The sequence below is a fragment of the Gorilla gorilla genome, chromosome 5 (genome assembly GCF_029281585.2).
Source record: "Gorilla gorilla gorilla isolate KB3781 chromosome 5, NHGRI_mGorGor1-v2.1_pri, whole genome shotgun sequence".
Lineage (NCBI taxonomy): Eukaryota > Metazoa > Chordata > Mammalia > Primates > Hominidae > Gorilla > Gorilla gorilla.
The window spans coordinates 73,647,886-73,670,108 of NC_073229.2; the positions used below are offsets into that span (position 1 = coordinate 73,647,886).

Sequence of the window (22,223 nt, forward strand, 5' to 3'; positions counted from 1 at the left end):
CATTCATACACATATCTGTATATGTGTGTATATATGCATATATATTTATCATTCAATAAAGATAATTTTCACTGTATTTTCTTTTTAGCCTTATTTTACTAGACTCATTTCACAATTATTGTTGAAGATAATTTTGTCACATAGAGGAGCAAGGTGTTGAAATGATTGGCTCTAAATGTCAAATATTTTAGGTATGCCATAAATTCAGATTAGTTTCCTAATTTTACCTCATATGCTTCATTGAATTGATAGATTCCCTAAAATTAAATCATCCTTTAATTTCTAGAATTAAAATCAATTGATAAAGACAAATGACTCTTTTAAAAGTACTCAATTTCAATTTGCAAGTATTTTAATTAAGATTTTTCCACAGTATTTTTGATTTTGATTTGCAAATAATTTTAAGTAAGATTTCTATGCAAAAGACTCTTTTATATTTTTGTATGCATGTTATGATAATTTATTAAAAAATACTATGCAGTGTTTCATATTTTTAAAATAGTCTGGACCAATTTATGTAGCATTTGATGTGTTTCTTTTTTTCTCTCTCCCCTAAAATGAGAAATTTCCTCATCTCCTTTAGAAAACAGAAAAAAACTTTTGATCAAATTTTCAGCAACTACCAATATTGTTTACCTATTTATGTTTCTCATTCCTGGGACATCTCGATAAGATTTTTAATGAGGTGGGTGGGGCATGCTGGCTCATACCTGTAATTTCAACACTTCCTTTTTTAATTTTTATTTATTTGTTTTTGCTTTATTCAATTAGTTATTTTTATTTATTTATTTTGGGGGAGAGTGTGGAAGGTCGAGGTGGAAGCATCACTTGAGCCCAGATGGTCAAAGCTGCAGTGAGCTAGGATGGTGCCACTGCATTCCAGCCTAGGTGACAGAGCAAGATCCTCTCTCAAAAGAAAAAAAAAGGGGGGGATTTTTAATATATTAGATATTAGCATAGAGTTAATGTAGTAATCATTAAAGTGCTAGTGAATATTTATACTATGTTATTTCTCTTTTTATTTGTTTGTGATTTTTCTATTTTTATTAAGTTTACCAGAAGTTTGTTGATTACTTGGTCTTGCAAATTAACAACCCTTAGACGAATTAATCCTATTGTTTTTGTTTTCTAACTCAGCACATTTTGCTTTCACTCCTGCATGTAGTCCTTTTAGGATTTCATGGAATATGTTTAATCAGATGCTTAATTTATTAATATACATTTATTCTGATATTTTTCTTTCGGTACCAAACTTCCAAACACATTAATTTATCATACAGTTCTTTGGCTGCTACTTTTCTGTTTTGATAAATTTTTAAGTATTTTTTAAATGTTATTCCTTAAACATGTAATTTCCTCTCTTAATATAGCTATTTATTTTAAATAGCTCTTTTATATATTTTATGAACACTTGATTGTAAATATGGCATAATCTGCCTCTGTAATTTGCTTTTACCAATGAAATCTACCATTAGCTCTATGGCTTTCAACAAATGCAGAATCGGTGATCACCACCATAGTCAAGATACAGAATAGTTCCATTACCTGTTCATGGCTCTTTTGTAGTCAGTCTTTCACCCCACCTTTAATCCCTGGAAAATACTGATCTGTTCCTATATCTACAATTTTGCTTATTCTAGAATTTCATACAAATGAAATTATACAATATATAGCCCTTTGGGTCTGGTATTTTTCACTTAGCTAGATGTATTTTCGGTTTATGTTTTAGCATTATCAATTGTTCTCCCCTTTTAATGTTGCCAAGAAGTCTAATTCAATGGATGTGTCACTGTTTATTCAGTCATTGAAGGATGTTTAAGTTGTTTCCAGTTTTGGAGAATTGTGAATACAATCACTATAAACATTCATGTACAGGCTTTTGTGTGAACCCAAGTTTCCATTTCTCTAGGTAAATACCTGGAACTGAGATTTGTGTCATAATGGCAAGCATAAGTTTAATGTTATCAAAAAATTGTAAGATGTTTTCTACATGGTTGTATTATTTTGCATACCTACCAGCAATTTATACGCGTTTTAGTTGGTCTGCATCATTGACGCACTTGGTTTTCTGAGTTCAGGGCTTTTTATTTGTTTTTCTATTTTAGCCATTTTTATGATGTGTAGTGGTATCTTATTTTAGTTTTAATTAGAAATTCTCTAATAATTGATAGTGTTGAACATTTCCTTACATGTTTATTAATTATCTATACTTTTTATATTTTTAAACTTATATACCACCCGATTAGTGATTGATTTAACTGTTCCATGGAATCTCAAAAATCATGATTTCATACATATCAATATATTTCAAAGCACAATCTTCATTATGTACCATTTAATTTAATCTTATTAATTGTATTATTTAAGTACAAAATTATTTTACATTTGTATGTGTGTGTGTAGGCTGTTATGCAGTATTAATTTTATGGAAAGATTTCACACTACAGTTTTGCTTCTACCAATTTTTACTCACATTTCTAATCATCTTTACCTTAAACATTTTAATTTATTACTTTCCATATACAGAGTTGACACTGCTGAAGCTTTGTAAAGTTTTATGTGGTTCATGATCATAGTGATTTGTTTTGTTCAATGTCATTCAATTTTTTGAATCCTAGACTTACTAATATAAAATTTTGAACCCTGTTTTCTTCTGCTCGTGCAGTCCTGATATACCTTATTATTTGATTTAGAGTTTATCGATCACTCAACTGCTTCTTCAGTGGCATTATTTTTGCAGCTAACACAATATGTTACTTGAATTTACATTAGTAATTGTTGCTTAAATAACATTTTAAAAACTATGCTATGATTCAGTATTGAGACTCAAAAAGTTATTATGTATGATTATAAAATGTTTAAAGCTAAGAAAGTTTGATAAGATGATAAACATGTATAATGAAAACCTTACATTTAGAGACCAGGTTTAGCCAAAACAAAAATGCAGCCATACTTTCGCACTCTTTCATATCCCTTAGACGTAACTATCAATCTAGAAGATACTAAAGAGATCAAGGTGCTAAAAGTGGGTTATGAATATCCTATATCATTGTGATCATTTAAATAATTGCCGACGGCAAAAAGTTCCAAAACATCTTGAGATTCCATGAAAAGAAATGCTTTGACTCAAAAATCAAACTTGATACTAAACTATAAAGTATATAATTTGTGGGGAAATGCATGCAATTACTACTCAATTGAAAAATAGTGTATACATTTATTTAGTAATCCTTCTCTGCAATCCCAAAATGACAGCTTTATTTATTTATTTTTGGTTTTTTTGAGACAGAGTTTCACTTTTCTTGTCCAGGCTGGAGTACAATGGTGAGATCTCGGCTCACTGCAACCTCCACCTCCCAGGCTCAAGCGATTCTCCTGCCTCAGCCTCCCAAGAGCTGGGATTACAGGCATGCGCCACCAGGCCTGGCTAATTTTTGTATTTTCAGTAGAGATGGGGTTTCACCATGCTGGCCAGGCTGGTTTTGAACGCCTGACCTTAGGTGATCCACCCACCTTGGCCTCCCAAAGTGCTGGGATGACAGGCATGAGCCACCACACTTGGCCAACACTTTTAAACAGTGTTATAAACGAGGTATTACATCTCTGCCATCCAAATTATTCTTTGCTCATATATACTTGAGCGTTTTATAATTAAGTTATAGAAGGTTATTTGAACATCAAGTTATTTAGACCAAATCTATTTGCTCACCTCATTTAATTCTAAAACTCTAACTCCTTGAATATTATAAACACCTCATTCTTCTCAATTTTTTTTCAGCAATTATCTATAGGATGACTTTGAGCAATTATTTTCAAAATAGAATGTTGACGGTATGTTTTTAAAATTCTTAAATATCTGGAAATGTCTTCACATGACTGCTATTTACAAATAATGAGTTGGCTGAAAAGAGATCAAAGCAAACAACAGAAAAAAAAGTAAATAATTATTAACACCTAGTCACAGGAGGAATTTCTAAGCATAAGCTGCAAACTTAAAACTCCCCAAAGAGAAAATATAAAAGATTAATAAATCTCAGAAGAAACACAAATAAAAGAGTATGTTTTAGATTATCAAGAATGTAAATACATAATATTAATTCAGGTTTCATTCTGGTAAAATAATACTAATGTTTACACTCATACAAACAGAAATTGAAACAAATTTACTGAAGAGAAATTTAGTGTATTTTTCAGGAGGCTTAAACGTGTATTTATTGCAGCACTATTTACAATAGCAAAGACTCGGGTCCAACCCAAATGCCTATCATTGATAGACTGGATAAAGAAAATGTGGCACATATACACCATGGAATACTATGCAGCCATAAAAAAGAATGAGTTCACATCCTTTGCAGGGACATGGATGAAGCTGGAAACTAACACAGGAATAGAAAACCAAACACTGCATGTTTTCACTCATAAGTGGGAATTGAACAATGAGAACATATGGACACAAGGAGGGGAACATCACACACTGGGGCCTGTCAGCGGGTGGGGGGCAAAGGGAGGGAGAGCATTAGATAAATGCATGCGGGGCTTAAAACCTAGATGATAAGTTGATAGGTGCAGCAAACCACCATGGCACATGTATATCTAGGTAACAAACCTGCACGTTCTGCACATGACGTGTATCCCACAACTTAAAGTAAAATTTTTTAAAAAGTTTAAAAAGTTATAGGATAGCAAGTGATTTAGCAGTGATATTGAAACACTGGTTAGTTTCAATTATCAGTGTTCCTGGGTTCATTTTCCTCAGGAACTCCTCAATGTAATTCTGTGTAAATGCATTACAAAAGGTCACACCTTTTGCTCTAATAATTCGTTTTCTAAGAACAGACTCTAAAAAAACTGGTCAGGAATGTTTATGAACATATGAGTAAAGATATCTATTGCAACACAGCACACAATAGTAAAAACTAAAAAAATTGCATGCCCAATAATAAAATACTGTTTATGCAAATGACAATGAATTGTCTAGTTGATATTATTCAGTCATCAAAAATATATTCATAAGGAGAAAATGAACAAATGAGAAAACTCAAAAACTTAAAAATCAAGAATTAAGTAAGGATACAACCTTAAACAGTTCAACTATACAAAAAGGTATATTTTTAAAGTATAAGAAGAAATGTACAAAAACATCAACAATAATTGGCTCTAGATAATGGAATTGTAACTTTTTTCCTGCTCCTTTTTAATTTGACATAAAAGTGACTACAATGTCAACAAATTAAAGTATCATAACGTTCTGTTTGCTGTATTTCCAGAATGGCTTTTATAAACAGTGTTTCTCCATAAAGGAAAGCTTCTCCCAAATACCAATGATCAATCATGTTAAACACTGTAACTTATATCCTCCTTGCAGAGATTCATAATGCTCATTAGCATAATAAACACACTGAGGAATCCTGTCCTGAAAACATGAGAACCTATTGAATTAGTTTCTTTGCATAGTTCAAATTTATTTGGCCACAAAATTTCAGACAACACCTCTGAAAAGGACAGAGAAATGTTTTGGTGGCTCATGCCTATAATCCCAGCACTTTGGGAAGCTGAGACAGGCAAATCTCATAAGCACAGGATTTGAGACCAGCCTGGGTAATATAGGGAGACTTCATCTCCAAAACAATTTTAAAAATTAGCCATGTGCAGTGGCATGGGCCTGTAGTCCCAGGTGCTTGGGAGCCTGAGGTGGGAGGACTGCTTGAGCCCAGGAGGTGAGGCTGCAGTGAGCCGAGATCACACCACTGACCTCCAGCCTGGGTAACAGAGCAAGATCCTGTCTCAAAAAATTTTTTTAAAAGTAATGTTTTCAACGAAATTCATTTCAGGAAACCCTGACAAAGAACTCTGATTAAAAAGAGTAAATGATTGAAAGTGGCCAAGAGATTTGAATATAATTATAGTTAAGCACATGTTTTATCATATGTCAATGAAATTAGTCTAATAAAAATTAAATAAAATGTTTGACTTATTCATAAGTTCATCTGACTTCCTAAGCATGTCTCAGACTAAATAATTAGAAATCAGATATTAAGATCCTTCACACTTCTAGCATTACAATTGGGCTATTGGTAGATTGGGTATGAGTGGCTAAAGGTAAAGACAGAGAGAGAGAGAGAAATAAAATAGAATTTTTAAGAAGCAGCAGGTGATGTCTTAAATGCTCATTTTTACTCTTAGCTACTTCTTGCCTTGCTTTTCAAAGCAGAGATTAGTTTTCAGTGTTTTAGCTAAACGTCAGTATGTTAACAACTGTACCTGCTTTTTATAATTCATTGTTTGGTTCCCTCTGTTTGGTATTGAGAGCTGAGGATAGCTGGGTCTGAACTGTCCTCATGTACTTCTGCATTTTGCTTTGAGAAATTTTGTAGCTCCAGAAATATTTTCTTTTGGAAAACAAATATATCCCAAGTCCTTACCCTTTAATTCATAAAATACATAAGGAGCAGAAATAATATATTCAGCTTTTGTGTGATACAGGGGCAATGAGTGAGCTATGGAAAGAAACTCACTTTACACATGCAAGAGATTAGGGCTGTAACTGCTACAAATCAAAGGATGTGTACTAAATATGGGATGTTATTAAATATTATCTAGAACACAGAGGAGTTTCAGTCATGACTAGCAAGATGAAGCAGAAGTTATCTGTCAGTTTCTAGCTGCAGCAAGCAGTAGGAGATTCCTAACTTGTCAGCTGTAGATGTTCCTGCAGCCCAAACTTCCACTTTAGTAGGTTTCTACTAATTCGCTGGCCAATCCCCAGTGGGGTCAGAGAAGCTGAGGCAAGGCACTCATACTTAGCAGCATGGCAGCCCTGCTTATATGGCCTTCTAGACCGGCGAGCAGGTTGGAAATCATCCAGCATCCAAATAAACTCACTAATACTTTATTCCAATCTCCAACCCTTCTATTAAGGCCTATTAGTATTTGCAACTTTGATATTTTACCTCTTTTCTATTTTGCCAAATGTTAATCTTGTTTATGCCAAATCTGTCTTTTAAAAGTGGGAATCAATAACACAGATCAATCTTTCCACTCCTCATTACTGACCAATTAGATTGCATGTCACAAATGTCAGTATCTTTGGTGTCTGCAAAGTGCTTCTTTTCCTCTGTTTCATGAGTATTTGCCTCCTTTGGAAGGCCAGCAACACAACTCATCTATCACAAGCCCGTAACAGTTGAACTCCAGGGAGTAGACTCTTGGTAAACTCATTATTACAGACTTTCTTCTAAAATACTTTTATTTCATTTTATGCCATTTTATGTCCCTTACTGATGAAGTGAAAATAGTGCAAATTCAATATGTAATACGTTGGAAAGTATATAGAACTTTACAAAGAATTCAACACAGCAGCCTTCTCAATAGCATTGACAAAGGCAGCACAGCATATCAGTGAATAGCTTGAGCTCTGAATCCAGTTCTTCCTATTACAGGAAGTAGGACTTTGGACAAAGGACTTCAGGGTCTCAATTTCTTCATCTATAAAATTGAGTGACTTTATGAAAAATTAAAATGTTAGCACTTGAAATGCTATTTGCATGCTCTCTTGCACATCATAAGCACTACACTAGCTGTAGCAAACAGAATATCCACTAGAGAAGAAATCATTAAGGTCTTAACTTCTTCCACTTCTATTATTTCACTTTTATGATAGAATGCTTTGTTGATGTGAATTGATAGATGAATGCTAACAACTGTGATGGTGTACCAGTACACTTATATCCATATTTTGATGTAATTTTTACTTCACAATCACAGTAAACTACCAGGAAAGAAGAGTAAGGAAGTCATAGAATATTGGTCGATTTTTCTCGACAATCAACTTAAAGTAATCATTGCCCAATCCCCAATACCGTAAGTAGATTCAAGGAAATGTATGAAAGTGGTCCTTATACCAATTCTCAGAATCCCCTTTTATTTCAATTTATAATTGTATCTCCATTGACTATTATATCCTGAAACTACATTATGTTCAATGTATACAGTAGCAAAGTAAACACTGTATACAGTCTTGTTAGCAGTAAAATATGGGTGAAAATCTTTATCCATCATAATTGAAGAAGTAAGATAGGGCCAGAGGTAAGAGTTAGACAGCTCCAACAACTTAATTTTGAAAAATTGAATGCTCTTGTATCCTTATTTCCTGAATACAACACAAACAATGAATGTTTGAGACACACTTATATTTTGGAATGTACAATTAGCATCCAGTGTAAAATATAAAATCTTCTTTTCGGATATTTCCTTGAAAGTCACTGGAGCCTCCATACTAATAATTTCCCAGGGCTATACAAGCAGGCTTCTAACAGACTCTCCAAGCTTTGCTGCGACTTGGTTTTACCTTTGCTCCAGTCTTTTTGGACTAAAAGGCTTCCATAGGTTCTGTCAACTGGTAACAGGCTTTTAAAAAAAATTCTTTAAAGGGATTTTTGTTGGTGTTTTTAATTTTACTTGATGCTAGATTTTGGGTGTGATTTATTTAAAGTATGTGACATTGAGCAAAGAAAAAAAAATCCTGGCACAAGAATGAAGGATTCTGGGCCTGGACCTGGCTCCTTTGCCCTGTGATCTTGGCAGTAAAACAGGCACAGTCTTTCGCACAGTGTCTGGCCCAATAGTAGGTAATCAGCTTATATTTGTTAAATGACTGAATGAATGACCTTTGAGAACTCCAGTTTCCATAGATGTGTGTTGTGGGATCATATCTACTTCCTTGAGTGCTGTATACCGCGGTAATTTAGATCAAACCACATAACGTATATAAAGATGCTTTTAAAAAATATAAGCCATTATTACTGTTGTTGTTAAAATTGTATACTTTTTAACTTCTTCAAAAGTTTGTTACAAAGCAAAGAATAATGGCGAAGAATATAAAAACTGTCGCCAGAGCATGGCTCCAGTAATGATTCTGCCATTCACTAGCTGGGTGACTTTTATAAGTTATTTACCCTCTGAACACCCTCAATTTTTACATCAATACATTAGCAGAAATATATTTACCTATGGGATTAAGATGTGGATAAATAGAAATAATGCATAAAAATCACAGAGTCCAGTCTCTGTCATGGGAACTACATTTATTGTTGTTATTGTTCCTTTAATTATCACTGCTACAACTATACTATGACCTGAAAATTTTATATACGATAAGCAGCCACATAATGACAATGTTTAGTTCAAGATGGATTGTACATATAACACTGGTCTCATAAGATTATAATGGAGCTCAAAAATTCCTATCATCTAGTGACATCATAGCCATCATAATGTAGCACAACCAATTACGTATTTTCAGATATGTTTCAATAAATAAATACTTACCATGGTGTTACAATTTCCTACAGTTTTCAGTGCAGTAACATGCTATAGAGGTGTGTAGCTTAGGAGCAATAGGCTTTACCATCTAGCTGAGATGTTTAGTAGGCTATGCCATCTAGGTTTGTGTAAGTACACTCTATAATATTGGTACAGTGATGAAATCACCTAAAGAAACGTTTCTCAGAAGGTACACCCCCATTTTTAAAGATGCATAACTGTGAATGCATCACACATATAAAAAAAAAGCTCACTTAGTTCTGATAAATAAAATTATTCCTCAATGTAAATTACTAAAGAATGATAACTTTTAATGTAAAGTGTAAAGAGAAAAACCTTAAATGGTGGTTCGAATATATCAATAAATATGTAGTTGGAATCTGTACTTATTTTAATAACTTTACCCATCACAATTAAAAATCTAGCAGTAATTATCACTACGATTTGAGTATGTCCTCTCCTAAGCTCATGTTGAAAGTTGATTCCCAATATGGCAGCGTTTGGAATTGGAACCTTGTGAAAGGTGCTTGGATTATGAAGGCACTGCCGTTATGAATAGATAAATGTCATCTTGTGGGAGGGAGGGAGTTATTGGTCGCCTGGGAATGGATTAATTCCCTTGAGAGCAGGCTGTAATAAGTCCAGTCTCTCTTGTGTGTCTCTGCACATACTCACATTCCCTTCTACTTTCCACCAAGAGTTGAAACAGCATGAGACCCTCATCAAATGGGCTGCCTGATCTTAGATTTCTCAGCCTCCTGAATCATGAGCCAAACAAACTTTTCCTTATAAATTACTCAGTCTCAGGTATTGTGTTACATCAACACAAACAGACTGAGACATCATATTAATGACTTATCTTCCAGCATTTTATCAAACAATGAGAAAACAATAAATCTGTTTTCCCACTCAATATATAATGAAATATCAAAAATCAATGTGATGATTTTGCAATGTGCATCCTGTAATAGAAGATGTCCACAGTTTATGTATGGCCTTTTGTGTGGCTTTGGAGACAAAACAAATACATTTTCATCCTGTTTAAAAAATTATAAGTTATTATAACAACTCAAGATAATTAACAAAAATATTTAATAGCCGCATCTGAAAAAAAAAACCCAAACAAATCGTTGAGGAAAGTCGCAATACTTAAGGCTGAATGGTATTAAGTAGAAACAAAATTATAATAATGATTTAAATAGTAATGAGAATAGCTGCAAATTATAAATCATAAATTCAGACATGATTTGAGTTACAGACAATACTGAAAGCTCCAGGATTGAAAGATTATTCGAACAGAGTGACTTTCCTGCTTAGAGTTTAAAAGTTTATACACCTAAATTTTCATCATGAATCAACTTCTTAAAAATTAAAACCCTCAAAGTGAGTTGACTTATGAAAATAAGCATTAAAAACTTTTCATTTTTTTTACATTCTTTCAAAGGGTTCTTTATAGACTGTCCATGTCTTTACAATCAAATATCTTCTAATTGTATATTACTACCTTGGCTTCTAATTAGTTTCCCCTCCTTAACAAGCAAGGAAATGGAACAGGTAATATCTAAAATTAAAGTAAAACCATGGAATAGTTCTAGGACTCTGACCAAAGGTAATATGAAAAGCACCTTTCAGCAGCTAATCATAGAAAATGTTGCTTTTGGGTCCTCAGAGGAAAGCACCACAGTCCGTCTCATGAAGGCTCTGACATAGACTGACCTTTTCCAAAGCACTCTAGTGAGGGAACAGAGTCCATCAGCTGTCCAACTTGAAGAAAGAGTCAATGAAATTCAAGGTTTTTCTTTTAGACAGAGGACAAATTATGTGCATAATGTTTCAGAATTTCAGCAAGGCATTTATTTGACAAAGTCTTGTAGGCTGAATGTAGATTTCCTCTAACATTAGATCTCCATAGTATATTCTAGAAGAAATAGTTGTAATAGCAGTTGAGACCATTAATTTAGTATTTGTCTCATGTAGGCTCAAAAGTCTAGGACCTTACCTTATACAATCTTAACTCCAATTCTGTATTATGAGCTCCACTTAGATGAGGAAATAGTTTCAACGAAGTGAAATGGTTTGCTCAAGGATACGCAGCTGGAATTCAAACCAGTCTGGCCCCAAAACCCTAACACTGAAACCCTACTAAAACAGTTAAGGGAGAACCAAATGACCCTTCTTCACCCAGAGCAAAGAATACATCTACAAAAATTTTGACATAAAGCATATTTAATTAATAACCTTCATTGCTTCCCCACTAGATAAATAAGTCTTTTGTGTGTCTGCATCAAGGTTATTTGCAGAAAAGCCTACACAGTTTCTGAGTTGCACCCTCTCTTCCTCTTTTAATAATTATATAAGTGAAATTTCCAACTGTAGGAAATTTGATGGAAAACACAAACTGTACTGGAAAGGAGTTGTTCTATTCAGTGTTTCTCTGTGATTGAAGGGCAGGGAGTGGCTCTGGCCTCAAGGTTTAGTGCTTGATTATTTATGAGAACTAAATAGCTGACATACCTGCTCCACTACTAAATTCTGCCTCTCTGAGTCACAGATGGTCTGCCAGAGGAGAATAAAGGTAGCAAAGAAGAAAGACAATAATCCCTATCTACCTCATTCTAACATTATTTTTGCCTGCAACATTAACTATGGAATGCGAATGCTGCATGTGAGAATATCATATGATTCCACTCGAATTCAAAAAAGCTTTAACACACAGTCATGGATCATCTCAGGAGGTATGGCATACAATTGAGAATAAACAGGGATTTGAAAAATATATTGCTCTTCATTTTGCTCTACATACTTGCATATATTCTTCTCGTTCCCATACTGAATTTTTTCATTGGCAATTGCAGTCCGCAGTTCATATTGTGATCTGAAAGTGCTGCTTTTCCTTGTTTTAGGGGGTTTTGTTTTCTGGGTAATTTTTGTTTCTTAATTTCAATTTTCTCTAAAATGGTTTTAATATATCACCTGAAATTATTGACCAATGTACACTTTAAGGATTTTTTCTTTCAGCATGCCATGCTTATCTTTACCACTTTATTTCACCAACTCCTGAAGTAATTATCTCTCACACTAAGTTATTATTCTCTCTTGAATTTTACTATAAATTAACTAAATAATACAAAGATTAACATACATATCAGTAACTTGCACTGAAGTTGAAGTAATTCTAGAACACTTGCTGACTAAACAACCAATGTTTATTTATCTACTTGCGCCAAATATCTTCCATTTGTACCTCAAGATCCACTCTCCACATTTCCCTATTCTGCTATTCTCACCAACAGACTAACTTTTAGGAACTGTACCAATGGGTTCTGTGGCTCTCTGGCTTTCAGTGAGGGTGAACCAATGGAAGACCAAAGCATATGGTCTGGGTATTTATCCCTTGGTATCTGTATCCCCCCTGCTGAGAATCTAAGGATTAGATGCATGGCATCTTTCTCCCAATGCCACAGTTTCTGTCAGGGCCGCTTCCCCACATATCTCTCCTCTGAGCTTTCTGGTAACTATGCCCCCTGCCCAGGAGTAGTGAAGGCTACCCTGCCATCCCAAGATACTATATGATCCCTTGTTTTGCTGCAACAAAACAAAACAAAACCTCTGCCCACAACACTATAAACATTATAACATCATTTAAACTCTCCTAAATAATTCAGTTTGCACATTCTGTCTCTTTTCTTCTGGAAATGCTGATACATCTCAGTGGGTGGGGCAGGCGGGAAGGGATGAATGGGACATGGTTTCTGTTGCCACAACATGTAATCAAACATGTAGGACTAGCATCACGGGCAAGTGACCTGTGCAGTTGCACAGGGTCCCGGGCTTAGAAGGGCCCTGCTCTTGGTGTAATACTCTGCTGCCACCATCTTGAAATTCTTAATAATTTTTGAATAAGGGGCTTGCATTTTCATTTGCATCAGGGTCCACAGATTATGTAGCTGCTCACGCAGATTATCTCAACATTCATCGAGGAAGGTGATCTTATTATCTGCACTTTTTAGATAAGCAACCAGACGCACAAATAATTTAAATAACTTGCTCAAGTTCACGCTGCTAGTAAGCGTGGAATATGGGATTCCAATCCAAGCATTCTGGCTTCCTGTATACTACTCTATTTCTGCCATGGAAGCACAGAAAAGAAAGCAATGAAATTTAATTTATAATTGAACTTTAAAGTCATGTGAGCAGTAATATGCCATGAACTGAAGATTCTGGAGATGGCTGTGTCTCCTATATAGAAAGGGTAATCACAGAGTCAGAACAACAAATAACATTGAACTTTTCATGTCATTATAGCATTAAAATAGCTGAAGGATTTTGTACATGTTAATAAATCTTTTCTTGATTTAGACATGTGTTATAGTCCTGAATAAAATCTAAATAGGATTTACATCTGTTGATCCTGACATTTTAAAACTATTTTCTTTATTCCTAACAACTCCAGGAAACCTGTTTAACAAGAACAATAAAAGTTGCTAATTTTTTTTCTGGAAAGAAATTGAACAAACACAATATTGAAGACAAGGATCTTCATTGTCTTAGAAGTCATAAAACAGCACAATCTCCAGTTTAATTTCAACATCCAACTATTCAGAATTATACAAGGTTTTAGTTTCTAAGAGTTATGTAATATGTATTTAATTCACTGCCTTCCAAGCCGAGGTTAATGCATTATTTTTGATTTACGGGGTTTTTTGTTTGTTTGTTTTTGTTGTTTTTTTCTCCCCAAACCACTAACGACCTTTCTTACTAATCTACAAATAGTCATTTTTTTCTCTTTTTGAACATTGTACATTTTAATAGATTTTGTTTCTGCCTTTTAAAATTATCATTTATCCACAACTTCTTGGTCAAGACTCATACAAACTAGGTGTTACTACTACTTGGTGATGCAGATTGTTTTAAACATCTCTGGAAAAGTCAGGTGAATACTCCACCATTATTTTTATCTTACTGTCAGACTTTGTGAGCTGAATCTTAAACATCCCAATCTGACATCAAAATCAAAACAGATCCCTTTTTCCCCTAAATAAATGAGCTGTTTGTCAGGGCTGACTAGTGTGTTTTAAAGGATATCTTAGCCAAGGGTATTATTTTAAGAGATGAGCAAATGGGGAAACCCCACAGCCCAGCCAATAAAATATGAACTTAAGGTGCAAAGAAGCACTCATAAATATTACTTAGAACAAGGGATTCATTGTTTCTCTCCAACCCTTTCAGTGGTTCCTCTGATCTCAGCCCCTCTCCTGTGCGTCAGGGAAGCCTCTTCCTTTAACCTGTGGTTTTTTAAAGCTGAGCTACTACATTATTTATGACTGTAAATGTGAGTAGCCTGTCTGTATGCTCCTTGTACACACATACTGAGACAACCCCCTCCTTCCCCACTTCGGTATTTTAGTGTGTAAGGATGAAAGGGTTTTCCCCTCGAGCTGATGTTGTTGGGGATGTTGAATTAGCTGCTGTTCGGTATGAGGTAGACTGAGGATTTCCCAGCACCTCCTCCACCTGTGCAACTAAGAAACCAGCCTTTAATGACTCATTTCATTCCTTTTCTTTCCTTCAGGCTCTTTTTCAAAAATATTTTCTTTCTTTCTCTGTCTCATCCTTATTCCTGTATGCCTCTATATCTCACTCTTCGTCTCTTTATTCTTTCTCATTATCTCTTTTCGAAAAAATTAATTTCTTCATGGAAGTGACAGAATATTAAATAAGGATAATAAACACAAAAGCTTTTTATAAACTAAACAGGAATGGCATGTTTGATGAGTGTTATTTTTGTTCATGGTTGATTTCTTTTTCTTTCTTTTACTTTTCTTGAAATTTTCCCTTTTAAATGTTATTTTATAAAATTAAGGCAAAACACAATTAAATTCTGTCAATGGGATACTTAGGGAGAGATGAGGAGGCAAAGAAGAATGGGATGTTGGAGAAACAATTACAGGGGATGGCAAGAGCCAGGGCAGCTCTGATGCCCTGGGGAGCTTTTCTCCCAGTGGGTGGAGGCTGCAATTGGCACATCATAACCTTTTCCTTCTCAACTGGAGAGAAAACAGGAGAGTGTACCTCAATTCTCAAACTGTAACTAATTGATTTTCAACTAATTTAAGCCTCTAGCAAACCAGGACGAAAGGCAGACCCCAGGAAGGGTGGGAGTGGTAAGGAGAGGGGTGCCAAGAGAGCCTGGGGCTACAGAGACCAAGAACAAGGAAGGAAAGGCCAAAAAATACTGGGATGAGAAGGGAGGAGGGAGAGTGGTGATATTACAGAAAATGGAAGAATGAAAGGGAAGGAGAGGTGGCAGCTGAGGCAGTCCCAAGTCCTTCTTAGTTCCAGCTAATACGTCTCATTAAACTTTTAAAATTTGATATTTGTGAGTAACCACTACAATTTGAAAAAAAAAAGCATTTAATTAAACTATGATTATAACTATCTCTGGCAACCCAGAGTTTGTCTGTCATGCCAATCACTTGATAATCAACCATCTTTAAAGGAGAAAAAGAATCCCGTTGGTCGTGATTATGAATGTGAAGTGTTGTTGAAGAAGAGAGATAAAGGTCTCCTCACTCAGCAATATTTTTCTCTTCAAAAGTTAAAACTTTTACAGAATGATTGTTGCTTTACCCATTATTAGCATTAGTTACTCCAGGCATAATTTATGAATATATACTATAATGGCTTTATATTATCTTTCCTTCCAACCCATCCCCCTTCAAAAAAAACTTCCATGTGTTTATGGGTGTGTTTGTTACACAAGTGTTAATAACTCTGTTGGAGAGACTACATAGATAGGCATCTTTAGGTAGATTTGTATATAAATTACTTTCCACTGGGCACTTGATTCAGCCAAAAACAATAATAAATTATCAATGATGTCTTTCAAATCTGTCAACTGAGAACATAAGCACTTTTTCCTTCCAGTACCAAGAGAACTTAATGATTAGGGTAAGTAGGCAAAAAAGGTTTAGTTTTTGAAAGCGTTTTTCTTTCATGATAACAGACTAAATATGTTTTTATATTTAAAAAATTTAACAACACATTTAAATACTTTTGTGCTTGGAATTAAAACATTCTTGAAATATATCTGAGAGAAAAACCATTAATAAACTCAAAGTTCAACTTTTTCCAGAGGAATATGTAGATACAAAGAATAATATAAAAGTAATTTTCCTGTTTTTACTTCCTCTAAAACATCTAGTGTTATGTCATTATGGTGATAATGTCACCAAGTAATCAAATAAAATTGGCTTCTAACTAAAAGATCTTAGAAATACACTACATGTTTTATTTGTGTAAACAAGAGATAAATATTGTAAGCAAATTATCTAATCATGTCTTTAACTTGTATTGGTATTTAATACATATACTAACACTTAGCACTTTTGACAAAGAGATGGTTAAAAAAGAAAATAAAACTAAACAGAAAAACATTTTTATTACTAACAAAATAATGTTATATTGACCAAGCAAAAATTCCACTGATATTCAACAGTTTTAGGGAAAAAGCAAAGAATTCAATCTGTAAAATTTAATACTATGAGACTGATAAAAGTGGCCTAAGAATAATGAATATGATCGAAGGAATATTTCTCTTCACACAGTTAATAATTTATATTTGTTTCTTCAAAATAAACGAGTCACTAAAATAAAGGTTAAAATGATATGTTTGGTTTCATATTCAGATGTCTGCATGCCTTAGGCAATTTATTTACATTTTATTTTGCTTTTAGTAAATTCAAATCTATTTTTCACTTATGAATAGAAAGCTAATCTCATCTGAATTTTAAACAGTAGGTATTCTGTTAAGCATGATTCTGAGTTTGGATTAAGCTTAATTGTTCTTCGTGACCAAAACTATGTTGAAAAAAGAATTTCTGAATGACAAGGTAACTGTGGAAAATCCATTATTTGACTTGAAAAGGACAACACACAAGCATTTTTTAAAAGGAGGCTACTAGATCCTTTTTATATAATTCTTCTAATTATGGGAAATGTCAACAGATTCTTTTCACATATTTAAATATCCAGGTGACTTCCTCAATACAAATCCCTTGCCTACTACTAATGTGACTCATTTGTACTTAGTCTCAACTATATGCATATCTTTTAAGACAGTGAAAAAATAAAATCTAATCCTTTTTAGTCTTATAAGAACATGAAATAAACTACAGGTAATATTTGCTAACGGATATTACATTTAAAAAGCACTGACACTCTTATTGCAGCTAATAATGTTATTACACTTTCACCTTTTCTGAGTATGCTTATTTATTTATTTGATTATAAAAGAAATGCAAAAGTTGAAGCTTTTTACTAAGTAGTGATCAACTATAAATCTTGAATGTATTTGAAGGCATGATCAAAGGATAATTAAACTGTGGTTTAATTTTCCTTAAAGTCTACCAAGAAAAACTCACCTAGTATCAGAATCAGTTTGTCAGTAATTTCATGTAAGACATTTAGTTTGGAATTATTAAATAAAGAAGAAACAACATAGTTTGTTATTGAATATAAAGCACTACTCAGCAGTTCAAGCATGATAAAAATAAATACACAGTTTCTCTAAAGCTTATAGCTAACATTGTTTCTCTAGAGTCAAATGAATAATTGTATTTCTTCATATAGGCAATAAACTAATAAACTGCTATGTTATTATAATCTGAACAATGTAACCAAAATGTCATTTATTTTTAAATGTGTTTCTCAATAATAAAAAAGTTATAGGAATCAATGAATAAAACTATTATTGGTTTTGACTTTCTTACTCTATGTAGATTTACAAAAAGTAAACACGTAAATCCAAAAATCATGCTTACACTTCTCTTGTGAATGATCAGAACAATTCTAATAAAATGTATTATGACATTGATGACTGAGCTATTGTTTATTAAAATATGTAACATACATATGCTTCTTTGTCAGATTTTAGATGATAAGACCTGATTTTCTCAATGGTTTATGAATATATAAATTTTGCTAGATTGTAATTTTTCTATTAAAATATTTAAACTACTTTAGATTCTTGAATAATACTTTAGAAAAGTTACAAAGCAAAATGTACCACAAGCTACATTTGCATATCCCTTATACTAGGTAAAAGCAATCACATTAATTTGAAATTAAGCTATATTTTAATGACTAAAAAGTTCCATGTGAAGTCTGTTAATTATACGTAGAAGAAAAGGCCTCCAGGACACCTGATTAGTGCAACAAATTATGACTTACTCACTTAATAATGAGACCTTTGTCTCTAGCAACATAAAACGTACGATTTATTAAGTACCTTATCCTTCATGCTAGGATTGCTAAGAGCAAATGAGCAGAGTATATTAAGCAACATATATTATAAAAGCATCCATGTGTTATTAAGATTTGTTGATAATCTGACTTTTCAAAGAATATTTCCTTTGAGATGTTACATGAGGAAGTTTTTAATTAAGTGTTTAATAAAACATGTTAATTTTAAGTCAAAGCAGATTGCATTTTTAAAACAAAGTTCTAAAAGCTATAACATCATAAAGTTCTCAATTCTTCCCAGTGGATTAAATTTGTTGATAGAGTTTTTAATCTTCAAAAATAAAATATATTCAATGTTATTTTCCTTTGACTGCCAGAAGATAGTAAATTTCACCTTCAATTTTTACTAAAACATTTAAAGAAAACAACAGCCCTTATAAAATAATTTGAAATTGCTAATCCATAATATTATTGTGAGAGGGAATATTGGGAACTAAATTATCATTTGACATCATCAGTATTTAAAAACCACCATGAAGTACCAGCTACAACTAAGACATAATTTTAAAATTTTCTCACTAATATTGTTGTGGTTTACAGAAAATTTCAAATATTTTATCTCATGTAGAAGGAAAACTTTGTATAGATAAAGACCACTAAAGCATGTTTTACATTTTTCTTGCCTGTGAAAAAAATCAAGTAGCTATAACATACTTTACCCATTACAGTTAAGAACTGTTAGATTGAAACTTTATTTCTGAAATATTTACTATAGAATTTCAGAATCCCTTCCTTGATTCCTTGATAGTAATCTTTTATGGTGCTATTCAATCTTGGTTAATTTTACCTCTATATTTTTACAGTAGTTGCCTCCCCTAGAAGAGAGATTTTTAAGTAGTATGTGAATATATACTTACATGTGCTTTAAATCACTTAAAAAAAAAGTGCTTCCGAATGTCACTTTTACTTTCCCATCTGTAAGTGCTTCTTTTTTTTATTGTTGCCCATAGCATAGCTATCCTCATAAATTTCCCTGTTTTTAGACTATTGCCTTTGCATTCGTATATTTAAGCGAGGTTGAAATTTTAACAAGATCTGAAAAGACCCACACTATAAGTGTTTAAATTTAACTATTCATATTAAATATATATATATATGACTTTTTGCCTAAGGCATCAACGAAAGAAAGAAAACAGAAGCTAAACAGGAGAGTTAGAGAAAATGTCTTTATATAAACATGACCACCTACCAAGCAGCTCCTTTACCATTAGGGAAAACTTCCACTTTGTAATAACATAGATTAACAAACAAATGAACAACATACCTAAGTTGACAAAGCTCATGACCATGTCAGCATCATTCAGAAAGTTGGTATCATGGAGGCTGGCTAGAGGAGGACTCTGGGTGGTCAGAGGAGTCGTCCGAGATAACTGTATGCGACGAGGATACCCATTGGGAGAGGCTGGGTATCCCTTTCTTGCCCCCCTGGTCTCTTCTGCCAAGGATGCCCTTACGGAGTACTCCGACTCTTCAGGATTTTCTTCATTGGTCATGGCATTGTAGAGATCCAGCATAAAGAGAGGTGCAGAGGACGCTTGTTTTCCAGGTGAAAATGGTCTGGGTCTGTGAGGCAAACCCAAGATAGAGAGAATTTCCCTTTGTATTTCCCGTCTTTCGTGGTTCCGTAGTCTTCTATAAATAAAACTGGAGTGAACATGATTGTCTCCCAAACCTCCTTTTGCATAACCCACTAGAACCCAGCAGCTCCAGAGGAAACCCACAATACCCTTAAGTAAAAATACAGTCAGATGCATTTTTGTCCAAAAAGCAAAAGTTGATATTTTTAGTCCTTCTTGTCCTCTTTAAAAAAAAAAAAAAAAAAAAAAAAAAAAAAACCTAAGATTCTAGGAGGTACAGTTTCCCAGTAGCTGAAAAAACAAATTTACCTATTTTTCATGACAGTGACATTTCTGAGCACAACATCCTCACCGATTTTCCTGTCCTATTTTAAATATTTTGGAATGTGTCAAGAGTAGTTATTTCTAAGAAAGCTGAAACTCAGATTTCCAATTATCCACAGTTGTTAAGAGTTTTTGCTGCATTGATGTAGCAGAAGACGGCTAATATTATTTGATCAGATGACCTATGCATTCCTATATGAATTTATGATAATCAGGCCTTTGGTATTTGAATTAGCAAAAGTTGATCTTCTGATAAACTGTAGTTCCCAAAGTAATCTTCACTTGCTCTTGAGTTCTTCTCAACCCTTGAGCTCTTTCCAAAACAAATCCTGATTTCTGAATCACAGATCTATGCTGATCTGCACCTTGGTGTTGGAATATATATCTGTCCGGCAGCTTGGTGATAACTTTAACATCTTTTGTGTCGTCTTAGTGTAAAATAATACTCTAGGTTGTACTATTCAAGTAAATGTGTTTCCCTGAATTTACTTGAAATCCTTCCTGTAAGTCCATTCAATCCCTTTCTCCCTCTTACTGTTAATTCCACCTCCAGCAGGCACAAATATACCAGCCCTCTTCAAGAGAGATCTAAAGAGTAATGTAAGCACAACCCTGCTGGGAAAGAAGAGGCTTCTCATTGTAATTTGAAACTGGTAAAGCAAAAAGAACTTAACCCTTTTGCTACCAGAAAAGTCTCCATTTTCACAATTTTATAACCACGCATCTAACATAAAACAGTGATGCATGGGACATACAAATTCTAGGGGAAATAAAAGGCAGTTTTCAAGTAGTACACTGAAAATTTTGCCATCCATTTTACATAGTACTTCTTTAGATCTTTTTTCAATGACATGTACTTCATACACTTCTGTATTAAGTCTCAGGTTGTGCCTAAGTTAGCTTGATGAATCTCGGTTCTGTATTTGAGATTATTTCTAGTTTTGTAAGTCATTAAAATGCACTTCTTAAAAAATAAAAGGATGAGTTGTAAATTGAGGTTAATTCACTATTTCTTAATGACAGCCAGATCCTTTTAAAATAAAATACAGCAGACAATTAATCACTAATAAATATATTCTAGCTGCCAAAATAGTAGTTGTAATAATTCAATAACAGTAATTAGATAACCTAGCTTTAAGTGTCTTTAAGTATTAAAATTTTAAGCAGAAAGTTGAAATACAAATATCCTAAGATGTAGTGTCATGATTCATAACTTTTAAGTTATTTCAGTTGAAATATACACAGACTTACAAATTAGATATTTCCCATAAATTGTACTCAATACTTTGACTTGTTTTAACCTATGCAAATAAACACAAATCAAATCGTCATGACTACATGCAGATTGAAATTTGAGTTTTTAAAATTTGATGGGTAAAATGGGGAAAGTGCACACCTTTCTAAAATACCATACTTAATCCAAGGAAATGAGCAAAGTATGTGTTTATCCTTAATGTTTAATGCCTTTAAAATTTGGAAGTCTACAATGTTTTTGTGCAGCTATAATTTTCCTTACAGGCTCTCACTTAACCTTAGGGCTCACAGTACTTTCATTGTCTGGGATAGTATTCTGATACCAATGTAAATTTATCGAGCAAATTCTAGAGCTGTTATGAAATTTTAATGTTTTTCCTTTACTCTACCTAGAGGCGCCTGGTTTCTTGTTTCTTTTTAAATATTTCCTCTGAATGTATAAAG

The 22,223-nt window shown here is 33.5% G+C and overlaps 1 protein-coding gene across 1 annotated transcript in view; it reads right to left on the reverse strand.

Moving 5' to 3' along the window:
* BMP5 (bone morphogenetic protein 5) overlaps positions 1–21,122 on the reverse strand; it is a 124,990-nt gene extending 103,868 nt beyond the window's left edge. The window contains exon 1 of the mRNA XM_031012617.2: positions 19,889–21,122. Coding sequence (XP_030868477.1) covers positions 19,889–20,378 — 490 coding nt within the window. The 5' untranslated portion in view covers positions 20,379–21,122. The remainder of the gene's footprint in view (positions 1–19,888) is intronic.
* Positions 21,123–22,223: the final 1,101 nt, after the last annotated feature.